Here is a 20,942-nt window from a genome sequence, read left to right on the forward strand (position 1 = left end):
GTTCACATGTTTTGATTTCTGGATTGAATCCGATGGTTGACATTAGAATGAACACACGCCCTTAATGATAACTCACTAAAACTTGGGGACAGTGTCCATTAACTCAGTGGACACCGGCACTGCGAAGGGTACAATTCTGTAACGTGGCAATGCTTGTCACTCCAGGCCAGTCCAATCAACACAACCTGATTCAATTCAGACGCAATTTTGACCACAGCATCCTTTCCTTAAGAGGTTGGTGAACGTAATCAGGAAAAAAAGAAAAGTGCGCAGCACATTACATTATAAAGAAAGGAGAGGGCTCTAAACTTTGACAAGAATTTCGAAGAAACAGTTGGGAGGTGAACTTTACACGCTGAGCTTTTCCATGGTTCAGGCCCAGGCCTCTGCCCCTTCCTTCCTCCATCCAAGAGGGCGTAAGCCATCCCTAAGGATTTAAAAGCTATCTTTACGCAGTGACTCTCAAATGTTTATCTTCAGGTTTGATCCTTCCTCCCTGCTGAGCTTCAGACACACATTCAACTGCCTACTCAGCATCACCTTCACTTCTATATCTATCCCATAAATTCATACTGAGCACCCCCCATGGTCAGGTGCTATCCCACCGGCCAGTGCAGGCCGCGATGCAAAGGTCACCTCCCCCACAGAACTTACTGGAGTAGGGCAGATGGTAACAAATGAGTTAACAAAGTAACAACATAATTTCAGAAAGTGTTAAGTGCTCTAGCGGAAGTAAAACAGGGCAGCAGCATAGAGTAGGGGGTGAGCGTAATGCAGGCAAAGACTGTTTGGCATCTGCTCTACGCCCAGGAATGGTATTGGGCCACGGCATAGGACGCCTGGGGAAAGCATCTTCTATCTGAGGGAAGAGCAGGGCAGAGGCCCGGAGGCAGGTATGCAATCTCAGGTCTTCTCTAACCAACAGGTCCAGAAGGAACTCCTGATTTCCCCACCATCACAAGCTCACTCCCCGCTCTCTTCCCCACCTTCGGAGATGCTACTCTCCCTTTCGGGTCAGAAATGCACGATCTCCTTGGTGTCTCTCCATGTGTGTGTTTTAATGCTCTCTTCTCTCAACCTTCGTACAGTAGGTCCCTATCACCTGTCCCCTAGAGTCAATTACAGCTCACCTGTATTACCACCGCTTTTGTATACACTTCCCATAAAACATGTGTCCGTTTGATCGTTGTTAGTTGTTTGCCCTGCGACCTCAGGGAGGCCGCTTTTCTGCCTTGAAAGTGCCACAAACTCTGAAGCAGGCCTGGGACTGTGTATCTTGCCTAGATTTTGAAGGTGGTTGTCTGATTTGATTGTGTAGTTTGATAGTCTCAATTGCACAAGAAGGAGGATATGGCTTTATTTTCCTGAAAATACAACTGTCTGAGACCCCCTAAGCCCCGCCCACCTCCCTGGGTGCAGATGCAGCCTCAGGCCACTTTGGGTCACTCTGACATCCTGTGAGGGCCCCAGGGTCTCTCACAGAGGAAGACATTCAAGGAGGCCTTTTATCCTTCTCTCAACACTGGTTCCCCTCACCCGCCCTTCCTCAAGCCGTGAGGCACCTTGAAAATAGAGGCAAAAAACCTCCCAGGAAGGGGGAAGAACCCTCTCGAGAGCCATTTGATAATCCAGCTGGGAAAAGTTCCCTGCTCCCACCAAACAGGTGATGTTGAAACAGAAGAGGAATTACGCATCAGATTTCCTGGCCAATGGGTCTGAGACCGACTCAGACACCATCCAGGAAGCTGAACTATCGCCCAGCCAGCTTCGGAAAACACGAGGCTGGGCCCACCCCAGACCAGGCGCTGGAGTTTCTAAGTATTTCCCACAGGGTCACACTGCACTCTGAGGGGCCAGCACCACCCGGCGGGGAAAACTCACTGGGAAGCATGTACGCATCTAACAACTCCCATCACCTGCGCAGGTGTGTCTTCCTCAGGTGCGTCTTGGTGGATAGCCAGGTCACTCTTCTTCACCACATAGGTTTGATGACTTATCTTCGACTCTTCCTTTAACACAAATGACACACAGTCAGCGAGAGGGATTCTGAGGGCCTTTACAACGTGAACCATGGCCAGGTTTGGATGGGGTCTAGAGAGGAAGTGCTTTCCACCTGCTGTTCCAGGATGAACCCAGGCAGCGGCTGGATGGAGCTCCCTTCCTGGCTCCTTTTCCCTGTGGCCGCCTTGGCACTCCCCCATTCCCCAAGTGCTTATTTCCTAGTCTCTCTAGACACGTGGGCTCTCCACCTTCCCTGGACTCAGGTTTCCCATCGCCGGCCAACTTTAAAAATAAGGCTGCCGATGGTACCACGCTCCCCCATTGACGAAACCTCTGCTCTGAAGCAGATGGCCTCCAGCCTGCCCCTCCCAGCACATAAGGTCTTCCTTCTGCACCTCTGCCTGGGTCTTCCCGAACACCTTCCTCCTTGGCTCTGCCTCTGGGAGCTCTGCTCTTTCTCAGAACCCAATTTAGGCTCCTCCCTTCTTCTTCATAAAAACCCTCGCCTGCTCCTCCATATGCCTACGCACTTACAGAGCCTACCTACACTCCATCTTATACAAAGGAAATTGCTTTATACATGTACGTCTTCTCTTCCCAACTATTTATGCATCGAAGAGCATGTGCCAGAAGAGCAGAGGTTTTAGGATCAGGAGTTTATTTAGACGGCCTCATGTGGGTGGGTTACCTCTCTGTATAGGGAGTGAATGAGATGAAGCACACGAAGCTCCGGGACCTACAGCTGCACTGGACCCTGTGCTCATTTCACCTGCTTTAATTCATCTGTATGCGTGCAGGGGTTGGGGAGACGGGGAGAGAGGGAAAGGCCGGTTTCAGCAGTGTGAATGGTTTACTCCGTGAGCAGGTGGCTCACGTGCAGGTGCGATGGGGCCCCAGCTGGGTCCCGTCCAGTCCCAGTGCCCAGGGGCCCCTCGTAGGAAGAGCATTCTGGGGCACAGAGAGTGTTGTATCCTGTGTCTCCAAACCCAGGCCAGCTACTTGGCCGGGAATTCTACTGAAAACACTGTGCTTTGAAAGATGAAGAACGCGTGTTTTATGTGATACCTTGAAGGGATTTTGAAGAATCATCTCAGCTGCACTCAGATGTCGCCTTTGATGAATTTTAGAGCCTTACGCTCGCATATGACATGTTTCCAAAAGCGGGATTCAGTAAATGCTGGTCTTTTTTCCTCTCCGTACGGGCGTGACCTTACCTCATGCATCTAACCCAGTCCTGGCACAGTCTGGCTGCTCAGTCAATAGCTATGGACTGACTCATGAGAAAGACAATCCACGGGCATTCTTCATAACCCCCCTCCTCACTGAGAACGTCAGCCGCCCCCCCCACCGTGTGGGTGGCCTCCAGTGCACCCCACAGGGTAACACTTCAGTGAGACCCTACAGCTTCCCTGCTAAAAAAAGTTTGCGTGGTAAAAAGCTGTCTTTTCTATGAGACCGTCATTGCTTTTAGTAGTGGCTCACTGTAGTTAGCTCTCAGTCGGTAGTGGTAGGAGGTGCCCTTTGGGAGAAGGAGCTTATGTACTGACCTCCAGCTCACTCCCCATCTTCTTTCGGATTTCCTCCACGTCATAGTGGTACTGCTGGCGTATGTCCTCGAACTGCATCCAGTATTCCTGGGAAGCAATCCCAACCCCACATGTTCAATGTCTGTGGACAGCTCAACACAACAGTGTCTACACAGCTACCACTGTCAAGTGTGTGAGGTGTGATCAGACTTGGAAAACCTGTTGCTCCCAAAGATGATGACGCGCCTTGTGCTTTGGCTGTGGCGCATCACTCCCTGTCACGCAGTGGCTTGGGGTGATGTCACTCCCATATATAATCTCAAATGTGTTCATGCCGTACAGTTACTTCATGTATCCTATCTTCAGATGCAATCCTGTTACGGGTAGAGTTTTCTCCCCCCAGAACAGACATGTCAGAGCCCGAACGCCCAGTGCCTCAGACTGTGACCTTATTGGATGAGCATCACTGCAGACGTAATTAGCTACGCGAAGGTGTGGTCACGCTGGAGTAGAGTGGGCCGCTAATCCAGTGTGACCACTGTCCTTTGACGAAGATGGCCATGTGAAGACAGTGACACACAGGGACAGCACCATGTGACGATGGCAGAGGAGAGAGGTATGTGGCTATAAGCCAAGGATTGCCAAAGTTGGCTGCCAAACCACCAGAAGCTAAGATGAGGCAGAAGGGGGCTCCCCCATGGGTGCCTGAGGGAGCAGGGCCCGCCAACACCCTGGTGTTGGGCCTCCGGCCTCCAGCCAGTGAGATGGTACATTCCCATTGTTTGAAACCACCCCATGGGTGGCACTGTCAGGCAGACCTGAGTCACTGATACGGATTTCAGAACCATTCGTGACTGCACTTACTGCATCCATGCAGGAAGCCTGTGGGCTTAGCTATGTTGCTTTCTGAGGGAAGGTATGTCCCTGTGTCCCCTAGAGCCCCCAGCATGGTGCTTCACGCAGGTGAGTCCAGCATGTATTTGTGCAACGTGCTCTCCCAGGTGTGAACTGCAGACACTAAGAGTAACTCCCAACTATAGTCCAGAGTCAATGAGAGTCCAAGGGTGGCCCTGGAATCAGCCTGGTTCTAACCTGTTCCTTCGCTTTGTTTCTCCTGGACGGCAGCTCCCGGAATCGAGGTTCTTCTCCACGACTTCTTAGCTCTTGTCTCCTGTTGCGATTTCGCTCAGCAGACGATGGGCGCAGACCCTATTATTTGAATGAAATAATTTATAAAACATACTTGCTTTCGGAAACATTTTCTGATCTGACCTTGACCTTTTCCTTCAAACAAGAATGATATTACCAATTAAATTCAGTGCTTGGGAGGTTTTTTTTTTTTAAAGAATTTTCTAAAGTACAAAACATTAAAAAACTAAAGAAAATTAATAAAACCATTAATAAAACCATTTGTGGTGTTTACTGAAAGCAACCAAAATTTTATGCTGTCATATGAGACCCCTAGATTCATTTTCTGAACTGGCAAATTATAATTGTTAAGTTAAAATTCAGTGAAAGTTTAGCAACCCCTGGAGCATGAGACTAGGCCAGGGGACTGGAACTGGAGCTTTTTAGCAGTTCAGAATAAGAGCGTGCATATCCAGCCTTCCCCAGCTCCCAAACTTTGACGCTACACTTAACTGTAAAAGTCAACTTCCATTTCAAATAAACAATAGTCATTTTTTTAACGTGTAGAATTCTAATTAAAATAGAATCACAGACTTACAGCATGGAAGGGGAACTTGAAGCTTATCTACTCCAAAACTATCATTTACAGAACAGGAAATCGAGGCTGCATGACCTGCCTAAGGTCACACAGCAAGAGACAGAGCCAGGGAAGAAACCAGGATTCTGAGTCAAGCCTATTCCCATTATTCTTTTTCAGTTATTAAGACCTGAGAAGGGTGGAAGGTAGTTTTGATCCTCTCTATGGAATGAACTTTGACTTAAGGGTCCATGAATATTTGTGAATGAAGACACCAAGAGGAAATCCCCAATTGCCTCTCATATTTGGTATTTTACTCACCAATTGCTTTTCTACTTTCAACTTATATTGCTGAGCTTCAAATTTCCTCTGAAGGAATTCAGCAGGCCTTAGGGGATAAAAATGGTCAGCTTGAGTACAGCAATTTTAACTAGTCTTCATCACTGATTTGACAATTGGGTTTTTTGTTTAATAACGAGATACGCAATTCCTGTGAGTTGGTATTCTGAGTTCAAGAAGGAGCTCAAAGTTTCAGAATGTATACATTGGAAAAGAAGGTCTTTGGAACCCAGGAGAAAAGCAGGGAAAGAGAACAGTAACAACTGGGGATATCGGAGAGAATGAAACAAAAATATTCTGACCCAGGAAGGATGCACGGCCATTAACGTCAGGACCCCCTCATGCCCTGGGCAGGGGTCTAACCCACCGCCTGTCACCCCTGGTCTGACTGGTGGCCGCTGAACTCTTTCCTGCACGGCACTGGGAGCTCCGTGAGGCCAGGTGGTGTCCCGTCACTTTACCTCTGCTGCTCACGCAAATGCTTAGTGAATGAAAAACGGGCTTTAGCCGTCTCTCACCGTGTTTAAGGGATTTTCCCAGCACAATTCCAGCCAAGCCATTTTCAGCTTTATGCCTATGTTCTATGTATATTTATATGCATACACATATATGTTTTTATAATTGTTTGCCAAATTTTTTGCTAAGAATTTTTGTAACCGCTGCTTGTTAAATAAAAATGACCACATTTCAGACTACAGTATGAGCTGTATGATGAAGTTCTCTGGAATACCAGTAAATTCCAGGGCTCCAAAGACAGAAGTGTCGCTCCAGAAATGACTCCTTCAGGAACATGTAGTGAGCTGACCCATTTATGAAGAGTCAAGATGATAACGCAGTGGTTTAGGAAGATGATGGAATGACGGGCTCATGACGGCCTCTGGGCCTTCGCTCCCCGTGGATAGAGCGGGCGCACCACTATCTCATTGGGGTTGGTATGAGGATGAGGGTCAATTAGGTTGGTTCAGGATGGTAAAAACATTTTTAAAAAATGACTCTCAGAAGTGGGTCTTCAGGACTGTGGGTGGGTGGCAATTACTCTGAACACAAGAACACTGATATTGGTGTGAAATAAACAATGGAAAGTAGTGCAGATATGCAAACATTTGTTATGGAGTGAATTTTGTGAAAGTCTGTCCTAAGTGCAGTTTAATTACATTATTTTCTTTTTAATATATCCATCTTCTGGAAAACCCTAAGAATATAAATTCTGAATGAAATATATTTCACTTTCCAAATGTCTCAAATGATCATTTAATTATAATTCAATTATTAGTGATGAATATTAATAACCTCTAGTAATATGAAACATATACAGCTATCTTCACCAGTCCAAGGCAGTAGAATTTACTAGCAAGAAATAAAAATATTAAAAATTCAAGCACACGAATCTGTACTCATAGGTAAATGGCTGCATGAATAGGAAGCTACATCAAACTTGGGATGAAAAAGGGTCAGGAAATTACTGAGATAGTCACTTTGTAAGGTATATAAATGTCTAATCACCTGTTATACACCTGAAACTAATATAATATTGAATGTCAACTGTAACAAAAAAATTAGTAAAAATTAAAAAAATAAAACTGGTCAAGGGAATTGTAAGTTAAGTATTTGAAATGAAGAGTCTGGAAGTTCTCAGATTATTCGTTTTGGGAGAATTTGGAAAGATGGCAGAGTCAAGAATGCTGCTATTTCACAATGTTTCCAGAGGACAGGTATAAATTAGTCAATGACAGTACCATTGGCCTGGGCACTGACGGTGGCTCTCCTCCTGGGGACAATCCCCCTTCACTCCGGTCTTCTGAGGAACACGGTGGTAACTCGGTTCGTGGTCTCTCTTCCTCAACAAGTCAAGCTGAGCGTAGTAATAACCATAGCGGCCACACACCTCAGCAGGCTGGGGCCTTTCTACCATTTTTATCTAAAGGGTTCATAAGAAGGAAAGTTTTTTTAAAAAAATACAAATCTATGATAATTGACAGTTTGATAGTGACCATAGCTAAGCCAAGACTTTGAAAATATATTTTTGTTATTTTCAGATTAAAATAATTTTAGAATCTCCAAATTCTAGAATTAAAAGAAAAGAATTTAACCAGAAGGTGGAGGCAGGCGGAGGCAGATCTTGAGGTTCCTTGGGGCTTTTGCTGACCCGCCCTGGGCCCGAAGCTAGTAAAAGCCAGGCTTGGTGCACAGCTGGGTCCTTCCGCACACACCCAGGCCCCGAGGACACAGCCACAAACTGAAGATTGCGTTATGGCTCCATTGAGGAACTTAAAAAGGAACAACAAACAAAGCCCAAAGTGAGTAGAAGGAAAAAATAATAAAGTCAGAACAGAAACAAACAAAATAGAATCTAAAAAAAAAAAAAATCAACAAAACCAAGAGCTGGTTCTTTGAAGAGATAAACAAGACTGACAAACCACTAACTAGACTCATCAAGAAAAAGAGAGAGAGGACCTAATACACAAATAAGAAATGAAAGAGAAGTACCAACTGACACCAAAAAATACAAATAAAATACTATGACAAACTACATGCCAACAAATTGGACAATCTGGAAGAAATGGATAAATTCCTAGAAACACACAATCACTAAGACTAAATCAGGAAGATTCAGAGGATCTGAAAAGACCGATTACAGTAGTGAAATTGAAGCAGATCACAGAACTCCCAACAAACAGAAGTCCTGGGCTGGAAGGCTTCCCAGGTGAGTCGTACCAAATACTCTAAGAAGCACTGACACCTCTCCTTCTCAAACTATTCCAAAAAATTTAAGAGGAGAGACAATGTCCAAGCTCATTTTACAAGGCCAGCGTTATCTTAACTCCCAAACCAGATAAAGACACTACAAAAAAGAAAATTATAGGCAAATATCCCTGATGAACATAGATGCTAAAATCCTCAACAAAATATTGGCAAACCAGATCCAGCAATACATTAAAAAGATCATACACTATGATCAAATGGGATTTATTTGGGGGATGCAAGGTTGGTAGAATATATGGAAATCAATAAATGTGATACACCACATAAACAAAATAAAGGATAAAAATCACATGGTCATATCAATAGATGCAGAAAAAGCATTTGATAAAATCTAGCACCCATTTATGATTTTTAAAAAACCTCCCAGCAAAGTGGGAAAAGAGGGAGCATACCTCAATATGATAAAGGCCGTGTGCGATAAACCCACTGCCAGCATCACACTCGATGGGCCAAAAATACAAGTGTTTCCCCTGAGGTCAGGAACAAGACAGGGACGTCCGCTTTCACCTCTCTTATTCAGTGCAGTGCTGGAAGTCCAAGCCACAGCGATCAGACAAGAAGAAAAAATAATAGTCATCCGATTTGGAAAGGAAGAAGTAAAACTGTCATTATTTGCAGATGACATGATACTGTATATAAAGAACCCTAAAGAGTTCAACAAAAAACTGCTCAAACTGATAAATGATTTCAATAAAGTAGCAGGATAAAAAAATATCCAGAAATCAGCAGTGTTCCCATATACCAATAATGAACTATTAGCAAGAAAACTAAGAAAACAATCCCATTTAGTATTGCAGCCCCCCCAAAAAAGTTCCTAGGTATAAATTTAACCAGGAAGTAAAAGACCTATACCTGAAAAATTCTAAGACACTGAAGAAAGAAGCTGCAGAAGATACAAACAAGTGGAAGTATATACTGTGTTACCGTGTTCTCGGATAGGAAGAATTAAAACTATTAAAATGTCATATTACCCAAATAAAACCATATTACCCAAAGCAATCTACAGAATCAACATAATTCCTATCAAGATACCAGTGGGGTATTTCACAGAACTAGAACAAACATTCCAGAAATGTATATGGAAGAGACACAGCAATCTTGAGAAAAAAGAACAAAGTTGGAGGAATCATACTACCTGATATCAAACTATACGACAAGGCCATAGTTATCAAAAGAGCCTGGTACTGGCATAGAAAGAGACACATAGATCCCTGGAACAGAATAGAAGAGCCCAGAAATAAGTCCACACCTTTATGGTCGATTAATATTTGACGAAGGAGGCAAAAACATACAAGGTGGTAAAGATAGTTTGCTCAATAAATGGTGTTGGAAAATTGGAGACATACATGCAAAAAAAAAAAAAAAGGAAGAAAGAAACTAGACCACTTCCCTACACTGTGCACAAGAATAAACTCAAAATGGATTAAAGACTTAAATGTTAGACTTGAAACCACAAAAATCCTAGAAGAAAACATAGGCAGTAAAATCTGGGACATTTCTCATAGCAATATATTTTTTTGATATATCTCCTCGGGAAAGGGATACAAAAGGAAAAATAAAAAATGGGATGACATCGAACTAAAAAGGTTTTGCACAGCCAATCTAGCGAACAACAAAAAGTAACAAACAAACAGAAACAGACTCAGACACAGAGAACAGACTGACAGCTGTCAGAGGGGAGGAGGTTTGGGGGCTGGGTGACAGTCGAAAGGATTGAGCAAAAAAAGGAGCAAACTCATAGACAGCCAACAGCATGGTGAGGAGCAGAGGGGAAGGGGTCAGGGAGGAGGGAGGAGAGGGTGCAGGGGCTAAAATGAAGATCAACGGAGATTTGACTTGAGGTGGCGAACACACAATGCAATATGTTGTACAAGCTTTTAAAATTTCTGAAATTAAGTTCAGCCACATTCTACCAAAATGAAGAGCAATAATTTAACTAAGTTTCACAAATCTATTTATATACCAACACATTTTCTAAATGTCTATATATGAAGTAGACACTTAGTAAATGTACTTCCAAATGGTCCTCTAACTGTACCATAAGCCTTCTCTACAAATACAATTCTTCAATTGAAAGACATTAGCCACTTTGTTATTTATACACCAGAAGCATTTCACTAGCATGAACTAAAAGATTCAACACTCTGCTGAGGTGTATTCAAATAACTACGCATAAACAATCTCTAGGGGGAAAAAATCAGTGATTACATAATTAAAAATTCTTAATGATATATAACATGTCAGATTTAAGAATATGAAATGCATACTATTTCCTGCTACTATGCTATGCCACTCATTTATCTTATATACAAAACCTTAATTATGCAAAGAAATGAAAAGAATTTGACTTATGAAAAGAAGACCAAAACTGATGTGTAGAACCCTTGTAAGAAAATACAGCATTAAAAAAAATCTAACAACTACAAATTGTCCAATGCGCATCACAGAAAGATTTTATTATTGAGTATAGAACTGGTGAGTTCCACAGTGATGAGCCTGCACACAGGAGCACATGTCAGGAGGTCTGTAGAACACACCACCTGCTGAACACCCAGAGAAAGGCTTTCGTACGACTCACAAATGGGGGCTTTGGGGCTCTGGCTGGTGGTCTCCATTCGTTTCTATAGATGAACTCCTTCCTCTTCTTTGGCACTGATATTCTTGCTCTTGGGAGGCACTTCCCCTGGGATCTCACGTTCTGGATTTTAGAATCTTACGTAAGCAAAATAAAAGAACTTCAATGTTCTTAAACTTTCGCATCTTTAATATTGACGCTTGCGAGAGTATAAACATACGGGACATTCCACAGCGTGGTACGTTTACTTCGCCCAGAGATATTTATTCCCAGTGAGAAAAGCGCTGATGCAAAATTATGATGCATTTTCTTTGACTGGAGAAAACCATTTTTTCCAGGGACCCTGGGCATATTTCCAGTAACATGTAATGCTACTTTTTAAAACATTAGAAGTTGATGTTAACATTTACAAAAACAATTTGCATCAGATAATGTCGCAGGAGTTAAAGGCGGTCATCACAGCCTGGGTCATCGGGCCACGCCATGCATGTGACATTGTTGTCTGGAAGGGCCGCGTAGGTCTTCTGATACGTTTTCTGGGTCACCCTCACATGTGTTCTTGTTTTCCTATCTTTCTTACGTTAAAGATTCAGCCACTGCACTTTCTCTCACCCTCTCCTTGCCTCCTTTCTAACGTTCTCAACCTAAACCAACACAGAACCATGCCAAACCAAAGAACACACAGCAAAGGGGGAATTCATTCATTTGCCCTTTACGGCTGTCTCGGTTCTAGTTTTTCTACCACCGCGGACAGTGTTTCCCTATCACTGATTCCTTAGAGGGACTTCTTACTGCTGCTCATCTCTTAAGTTCAGACGTGCGGTTGCCCCTCAGACCTGCCCCTCTTACTTTCACAACATTGATTGAATTAGTAATTTTCTCTTATTTAATACCCGCCTCTCTCTGTTTCTCCTCTCTCTGTCTCTGTCTCTCTCTGTCTCTGTCTCTCTCTCTCTCTCTCTCTCTCACACACACACACACACACACATGCACACACACAGCTTCATCACGTCATCAGCTGATTCCTGGCACTAATTTTTTTTCTACTTATCACTACCATAATGTATCCCGTTTTATTTGGGAGTCCCATAGTTATGGTTCTGCCACTGTGACTAATGAGGTCCAACCCTCTCTCACTCTCTCTACCTTCCCTACACAAAAGTGAAGTTTGGATTCTCCCTCTTCAAACACCTCTTCATTAGCAAATGCACTGCCTCGTGAAGTGTGCCTGCCTAACGAAAAGAGAGGAAATGACGTCCCCAGGTGGTCCTTGAGCTGGATGTGTAGGCACACCCGCTGGTCCCCACTGGACAAGATGATATTTCTCCTGTGTACAAGGCTTGTGTGTTTTCAAATGCCCATGTCTGATGTACTTGGTGGAGTCTCCCTGCTAATGCTGTCAGCCCTATATTATAACACAGTACGTGAGACACACATCATAAAAGTGCTAGATCACATCGTGTAATCACTCTTACCTCGGGCCATCTCCCCAGCACAGTGAGGTGCTGGTGGTCTTGCTCTGTGCATGAGGGGCTGACTGAATTCTTCCTGAATGACCTACAACCAAATACACCCGTCAGGGGCCAGCTAGCCGAAACCTCGGCCAACATGCGGGCAGAGCCACCTCAGGACTCACCTCAGGAGTCAAGTACTTGGCAATGAGATTCTCTAAAAAGGGTCTTTTCAAAATGGAATTGATAGATGGCCGGTCTCGGGGAGATACTTTAAAGAGCTGTGATACCAGGGACCGAAGGTCACGGGAAAACCGTGGCGAGACTGGGGCAACGTGTGCCCGACAAATCCTCAGCACCAGCTGCTGTAAGTTGTGAGCCTCAAACTGAAAGGACAGGCACAGCAAGACCACGTTAGGGAAAGACTCAAAACTAGTACTCAGCGCAACATCAAGACACGAGCAATGTTTCAGCGTTCAGTTGCCAGCACCGTGGCGGCACCCGAACTGTTTCCACCAACTAACATTTCATGAGGAGATACTGTCAGCAGTTACTCAACGAGATGCCATGTGATTTAAAATAATGTTTTTATTTTAATTTTTCTTATCAAAATAATGCTTATATACCCTAGAAAACTGGAAGGTACAGGGAATTATAAATAGGCAGGGAACATGTGTACAATTTCACCATCCAGATGTATATTTCCTCCTAGGCCTTTAAAAAAAAGAGTGTTTATTTTATAGAGTTGAGGACATAATGATATAAAGTTTTACAGCTTGCTTTTTAAATTAACATAACGTAAACATTTCCACAAAAATTCTTCATAAACCAGAACGTTTTCCGTTGTGTGAAATCCTCAGTTATTTACACTTACAGCCACATAAGGGTGTCTCGGCCAACCACGGGCCACACGTATCGCAGGGGTCCAATCAGACTGTAGTGTGTTATAAGCAAACAGTCTGTTTGCAGTGTTGAGGGAAAAGGCCGGACCCAACCACAAAGCTGAATTTACCACCAGCTCTGGGTGGTTTAAACAGATGAGGAGGCTCGGTGTGCTGTGCTCCTGCCCCGTGCCCACCGATGGCTGGGGCCTGGAGCTGGGGATGAGCAAGGGGTGTGGGCTGAAGGGGAGGGGAACCTGGGAACCCACCCCCTGCCCACCCACATGCAGGTGTACACATACCTTTGTCTTCTATATCTTATTTTTATTGTACTTTTTTATGTTTAGCTGTTTAGGTACACGAATACCGTTGTATTACGACTGCCTGTAGTATTCATTACACTAGGAGCAACAGGCTATACCATCTAGCCGAGGTGTGGAGTAGGCTGTGCCACCTCGGTTTGTGTCAGCCCACTCCACAATGTCCACACAACGACAAAACCCCCTGTGGACACGTTTCTTAGACTGGGTCGCTGACGTTAATCATGACGTTCAGCAGCAAGGAGTGGCATTAAAGATGCAGGTTTGGTAAGACCCGTACCAGCCATGACCTTGGGCGATAATAACGATGAAGACAATGGTGACGGCAGGGCAGAAAACAGTTAACAGAGCCGGCCTGCGACCGCTCTCCTTGGAAAGCCCTGCTTACAGTATTGGCCCTTGGCCGACACCTGGGGGCTTCGATTTCCGGAGAGCCCCTACCAGTCCCTACTCAGAGCGGCTCTCTCCGCCGGCACTGTTCGTGTAAACAAGACGTTCAGGTCAAAACCCTGCTTTCTCCCCAGGCGTCTGGAAGGGTGGTACATGCCAGGCAGAGGGGACCTACGTGGCCAGTCTGCAATCAAAACCTGGGCACTGGGTCTCCAGTGAGCTTCCCTGGTACCTGACATTTCACACCTGTTACCGCAACTTGTTGCTGGAAGGATAGGTGCATCCTGTGTGCCTCTGCTGGGCAAGGCTCTTGGAAGCTTGTGCCTACTTTCCTACAGCCTTGACCCCACGCACCCCATGCTTTTGCTTTGCTGATTATATACTTTCCCACAGCTCATTTTCAATGGAAATATGCTACATAAACTATTCCCCACCTTGGAATTTTAACGTTATATTACAACTTGGACATCTTCCCATGGCATCATATATAGGTCTATCATTCTTATTAATAGCTAGTCCACATAATTTTGTTTCAATTTTTAGAGGACATTCACTCATATTGATTTTAGAGACAGAGGACGGAAGAGGGAGCGAGCAAGAGAGAGAGAGAGAGAGAGAGAGAGTCGGTGGTCTCCTGTACGCGCCCCTACCAGGGACGGAACCTGCAGCCTAGGTGTGCGCTCTGCCCAACCCGCAGCCTTTTGTCGTACGGGAGGATGCGCCCGGCCAGGGCATGTCCACAGAATTTTTAACCCTCGATTAAAGCCAAACAGTAACCTTTTGCTCTCAGAAGTGAATTTAATTTCTATGGTTTCAATAATCAAACATTAATCAACGATGAGCGTACTTACGGGATGCTTGAGCGTGCAGAGCTCATATAAAACACATCCAAGAGACCAAATGTCCCTGGAGAGATAGGAGTTTACATGTTAAAAAAAATCCACAGTTTTTAATAAAAGCCTTATTATCCTTACAGTGCCTTAAATTAGCATATCTTTAAAGTCTTACACAGGCTGGCTAATTTTTAGAAATGTTTTCAGATACACTATCAATACTTATTCTTACTAACATAAGAGGTGAAGTAAATACAATTTGTAGTTTGTCAGAACCCTAACAGAGAAAAGGTATTCACACTCGCTACCATCCGATGGCTCAGTATTTACTTTAACATCGTATGCTCAAAAGAAAATGTATATGAAATTTTGAGCATTTGTCAGGGGGAGGCAGGACTCAAACATGAATTTGCTCTGATTCAAAAGACACAATTTGGTTGATTGGGCAAGGTACATTCTACTCAAAGCTATTGACAGAATCAAAAGTAAATGAAGTGATGAACACAGCATCTGGTTTCAATAAACTTGGAAAATGTGCTTACAATATATGATTGGAGAGTTGCTCTTTGGTACTTAGTATTTCTTTACCTTTTATTTCTTCATTAAAAAAGTTTTTTAAAAAATTGTTCAAGTACAGCTGTCCCCCTTTCCCCATGCCCAAGTATTTCTATGAGATTGGTTTAATAAGGAGTTACCTTATAGAACAAAAAGCATTAATATAAGAGACAAAAAATATATACAATGAGAAGTCAAGAAAGTAAGAAATTGAAGTCAAAACAGGAAGGATTCCGGCAAGTGAGGTAAATGTCTCCACTCTTCGGTGACACTTCCTTTCAGTGTGTGCCGGAGGAGCAGAGAGAGATGCCAAAGGTTTGCATATGGAATAGGTAAGAAACCACTTCTAACTGGTTTCTAGACTTTTCCTAGACTTTCTAGAAACTCACTGACCACTTTCCACCGCCACCCAGAATTTTGTGTTGACCTGGTCTTTCCCAGGCCCAAGCTCCTCCTCTGCCCCAGAGCGCCCTCAGTGGTCCAGGCGATGAATTCCTGTGCCTGCGGGGAAGGAAGCCACCTGGGGCTGCGAGGGAGCTTTTGCGTGCTGTGTGCCTCCCTGTGTGTGGTGGCGGCTGTGCTGAGCCTGGGAATGGTTTTCCTGGTCTAAAGGGGGCAGCTGATCGTTGCTAAAATCTTCTAATTCTCAGAAGCACCAAATCAACATGTTGACCCAAATTCTTAAATAGCCCAAAGAAACGAAATGGTGCTGCTAACCCAGGGCTCTCAGCCGGCAGCAGCACTAAACTGTTCTGGACGGCCTGGCCTTCTACCCAGCCCTCCGCCCGCCGCATCCCTGCTCAGCTGCAGGCCCAACCCTTCCAGTGCCAGGGCACGGTGCCCCAAAGTGCCTCTGCTCTTACTAGGGAGAGAAATGTTCACTATTCTTTTTGTAAACCTCTCCCAACTGGGCTTTGCTTTCTACTTATCTGTCAAAGTCCAACAGCCACACAGCCCTTGGGCATTTCCCTAAACAAATGGACAATTAACTCGCAAAAGGAATCCAGTCTTGCTGCCCCTTCCAACTGGCTCAAATGGCAGCCACGCTTCGAGAAGTGAAATTCTTTTCCTTTCCCTTACATGGAGGTAAAAACGACCTCATCTTTATCGTTCATCACTATGTGTATTAATGTTACTCCTGAGAACCAGGCTCTGAAAACTAGTTGGGTTTTAAAGGTGGAGGATGCGTCAATGATTACCTAGCCAACACTCTTGTCGTCACAGGTCCACTGACTTGGTCGAGCAGGTGACAGAGCCAAGTGTGGGGAAGGAAGGAACTCTCCTGTACCCCCCAGGGTCTTTCTGCTGGTCTCATAATTAAATCTACATGAGGCAGATAAACAAGAGAAAATAACCAAATTTAACTACATATGTACATATGGGAACCCCAGGTACATGAGAGGCTTAGAGGCAGAAAGAGAAAGTGAGGTATGTGTGACATGCTGAGCTAAGGACGAGGTAAGAGACCTTGGGGTTCCAGAGGGGAGGAAAGCCACTGTGTTACCGAACCGAAGTGGAGGCTCGGCTGCCCGTCTCCACCCACAGGGCAATTCCGGAGGCAGCGGTTGGTGAGAAGGGAAAGAGGCCTTTATCCAAATGCTGCACAATTCAGGAGTGTGGCAGGCTCATCTCTTCCACAAAATACAGGCAAAGCCCAGCCGTTCCCAGCAAGACCAAAACCCAAGGCAGTGCCCAGAATCCCCGCTCCATGCTTATCTGTCCTTTGGAGCCCAGGGTGGCTCAGCAGGCAGCTGTCCAGCCTCAGGCTCCCACCTGGAGTCTGCCTGTATTGTTGGTGCCGCCATTGGTCACGTGGCTGCCAGGGCCACGGGTGCCCACAAACACATCAGCCAGCACTTTGCAAGGTGGGCCAAGAGAGCGTCTCTTCCTTCCCCTGGGTTTATATGTATTACCCGTGTGGGCCAAGCCAGGTGCTTTTTCTCAGCCCCAAGTTCCCCGTGCTCCAGGACAGTCTGGCCCCCCAACCAATCCCTTCTTTTTCCCCAGGCTAGACTGACATGGTTTTCTGACACAGCACCTCCCCCTGCCACCATTCAGACCTCTCTGGCACTTGTGCCTGCCTTCCCCTGGTCCCACCCCCAATCAAGGACGGGAAGGGGGGTCGGAGGGCTTATCCCTTAACCAATTACTTTTGCTAGCCTTGCCCACACTCAGTGTAATGCTCCCTCCTGCTGCCTGGGGGTGTGCAGTGTGCCACTCGGCCAACTGCAAGACGACAAGAGCAGATTTTGAGTAATTAGAAGTTTGCCTCGCCCTCGAGAGAGGGCGAAAGGTTATCTCTGGTAGCATTATGGGCAAGGCCCCTAATTTAAATTCTTCTTCATGACTGTGGGGAGCAGAAGTTTCTACTGAGCCCGCAGGGTGTTGGCTGCCTTTAGCTCAACAATAATGCACCCACCACAGAAGCACAACTTGGGGGGCTCATTCTGAACTCCTACATAAGACTGGGATTCTGTGCTCCTAATCCGGGGCACTGTCACCAGGCCACACGGCCTTCTGTGGTGCCCACCCACAACACTTGTCTGCAATGAAGTAAACAGTGCTTAGAAGGTATTGTGGGGGTTTAGAATGAGCCACCCCAAGATGTGACTCAGTGGTATACAGATTACTTTGAGCCAAAGGCAACTTAAGCCACAGGCTCTAGAGAAACTTCTGCCTCTCCCTTGAAGTACCTAGGAGAACTTAAATTGGGGGCCTAGCCCATAATAACCTATTAGCAGAGATACCTTCTTCAGACCTATCTGTAGGGCCCTGCAAACTCCTATTTACTAAAGGCCTGCCCTTGTCTTATCCCTCGGGCACCTTACCTCGTCCCTAGCTCAGAATGGCTTCTGTACCCACGTTCTCTTTTGGTCTCCGAACCTCTCCTGCCTGTGGGGTGTCTGACACTCTCGTGCGTGGGGTTCCCATGCATACTTATGCATGGCATTTGGTCATCTTCTCTTGCTAATCTGTCTCAACGTCTACTTGGTTGTGAGGCCAGCCAGAAGGGCTGTGCGGGTGGAGGAAAGTCTGTCCTTCCGCCACAGTCGACATCAGACACAAGGACGGACGTCACAATGCCTGCAGTGCTCAGCACTATCCTTTCTCCCACTGGTACCTTTAAATAAAGAGCATTTGCCTTTTTCTGAGAAAATTCAAACGTTTCTGGGAACACCAAAGTGGCAGAGACAGTCACTGGGGTATTCATTTCCCACGTGAAGAAAATGAAATTACAAAAGTACCAGAACAAAGAGAGAACCCATCAGATTTTTCTGGGACTTTCAAACCAGACTCAGTCACTCACGTTTTATTGTTGTAGGGTTTATTCTGGCAGATCTCTGGAGATAGGTAGTAAGGCGTTCCAACACAAGTTTGGGCAAGTTCCATGGAACTAGTAAATTACATTAAATAGTAAAATAATGTGGTTTATTAAAAGTAAAAAAGGGCTCAAGATATGAACATACAAGAAAAAAGTATAAAAATAGATAACAAAATTTGATGCACATACTAAAATAAATGAAAAACATTGTACATTTATAATAGAGTAATAAAAATAGTTGATTTTTAAACTTATAATTCAGCTCCCCAAAATCTGCACGTTAAAAACATTTTAGGGCCTAAAGCCTCCACACAGAGGTACAGTTGTCATATTACAAAAATTTCCCAGATGCTGGAAGAGTCCCCTCTTTCCAGTTAGCAGAGAAATGCACTCTCATGATTTAAATTTGGAAAATATGAAAGCGAATACAGAAGAAAAATAATTACCCAGCGTCTTACCACCCAAAACCAATTTTTGTTAAAATTCTGATATATTTCCTCCCTACCTTTTTCCATGCATGTTTTTCACAATACCGTGATCATAGTATATTTAAAATTCAGATTCCATTTTTCTTACCTGATGTAACAAATACTTCCCCACATCATTAAGAAGTCTTCGAAATCATGAATGTTAATGGCTACAGAACATTCAGATTCTGGCTAGGGCAAGCTCTATTACAGTTAACAATTTCCCGATGATTAGGCATTTAAATTATTCCAAATTTCACATTATCCTCTTAGAACAAATTCCCAGAAACACAACATTTAAAAATCTGTTCATATTACCACCAAATTGTCTTCCAAAACAGTCACACCTATATATTCCCCACAGCATGTGTGAACTTGGCTCTTACACTAAATTCTCACTAGCTTTATGCATAGTGAATTACACCTCATTTGACTGGTATACTTTTTACATTTTTTGTCTGTGTTGTTCTGTATGGTTGTCCCGATTTCCCTGTTGCTCTCCCTGCCCCGCCCACCCTCATTGGATGAGTTTAGATCACCCCGTACAACATTGCCACCATCACCCCATTATGCCAAGACTTATCTTGGGAATTTTAATCTCAGATAAAGCACCGTCTGAATGATGGATTTATATAAACAGTTATCAAAACATATTTGAAAGCAAGCCTTTAATATCTTTCTTCACTTATGATATTAAAAAATACATATTTGGCTGTTATAAATAGAAAAAATAATTTTCCAAAGTACTTACTTGTTCAGGACTCTGGCTATACCGAAGTCCCCAAGCTTGGCGACCGTTCCATTCTTGCTAAGAAAGATGTTCTGTAAGTAGAGAAAAGGCTACGTTGTTTGCGAGATTTCAAGGAAGCGAAAGGTCAGTCCTGTCACTGTCCTCTCTCTGAGCTGTTACCTGTGTTTTTACGTCCCGGTGTAAGATCTTCCTGTCGTGAATGTGTTTTAGTCCCAGAGAAATCTGCACGAACCAACTCAGAATCTGTGGAGGGAACAGGAAACAAAACCTGTGAGTATCTGGTGTGGTCGAAGGGTCTTCACGATAATGTGCAAAAAGCAGGAAGCAGCATAATTACCTTCGTGGGTTTGTGGGTTTATCTGAACGAAGCCAATCAATGTATCACCTAGCAAAATGCAGGCGCGAAAAGCAACCCAGACGTGTTGGTATCAGAGTGAACTCCACACACACAAGAGACAAGTGAAAGCAGAAGAGAGAGGCAGCTCCTCATTTCCTTTTCTCCTAACACCAGGCAGCTACCTGCATCGGGACAGGGGACAAGTGGCCCCAATTCTTGATAACCCTGGTGCCACCAGATTTTCAGTGGAAGGAGGATGCCAAGGGCAGAGAAAGAAAGAGGAAGGAATGGACAGTATGGGAGGTTATTACAGTTTTAGGGAAACACTTATATATGTATATACCATAAAAACAAAAAGTTACTTTTAATTTTTTTAAAGCTTAATTTTCTTTTTAAAAACATTTTTAAAAAGATTTTATTTATTTATTTTTAGACAGAGGGGACGGGAGGGAGAAAGAAAGGGAAAGAAACATCAATATGTGGTTGCCTCTCATGCACCCCCTACTGGGGACCTGCCCACAACCCAGGCATGTGTCCTGACTGGGAATCAAAGCGGCAACCCTTTGATTTGCAGGTCGGTGCTCAGTCCACTGAGACACACCACCCAGGGCTAAAGCTTAATTTTCTTAGTCATGATGTTACTTACCTTAGATGGACATGACCTACTTTAGTAAAATATGTTTTATGCCTATAGAGACTTATTTAAAGTATTCTAAAATTTCGTTC

At 44.3% G+C, this 20,942-nt stretch overlaps 1 protein-coding gene across 1 annotated transcript in view; it reads right to left on the reverse strand.

The window, feature by feature from the left end:
- Positions 1-20,942, reverse strand: part of NEK5 (NIMA related kinase 5) — a 49,341-nt gene that overhangs the window by 14,647 nt on the left and 13,752 nt on the right. Inside the window, 12 exon segments of the mRNA XM_053916516.1 lie at positions 1,917-2,009; positions 3,549-3,635; positions 4,620-4,736; positions 5,554-5,620; positions 7,308-7,489; positions 10,913-11,046; positions 12,385-12,466; positions 12,546-12,746; positions 14,803-14,857; positions 18,647-18,733; positions 19,880-19,950; positions 20,039-20,122. Of these exon segments, the coding sequence (XP_053772491.1) occupies positions 1,917-2,009; positions 3,549-3,635; positions 4,620-4,736; positions 5,554-5,620; positions 7,308-7,489; positions 10,913-11,046; positions 12,385-12,466; positions 12,546-12,746; positions 14,803-14,857; positions 18,647-18,733; positions 19,880-19,950; positions 20,039-20,122 (1,260 nt within the window).

This window comes from Desmodus rotundus, chromosome 13 (assembly GCF_022682495.2).
Source record: "Desmodus rotundus isolate HL8 chromosome 13, HLdesRot8A.1, whole genome shotgun sequence".
Classification (NCBI taxonomy): domain Eukaryota; kingdom Metazoa; phylum Chordata; class Mammalia; order Chiroptera; family Phyllostomidae; genus Desmodus; species Desmodus rotundus.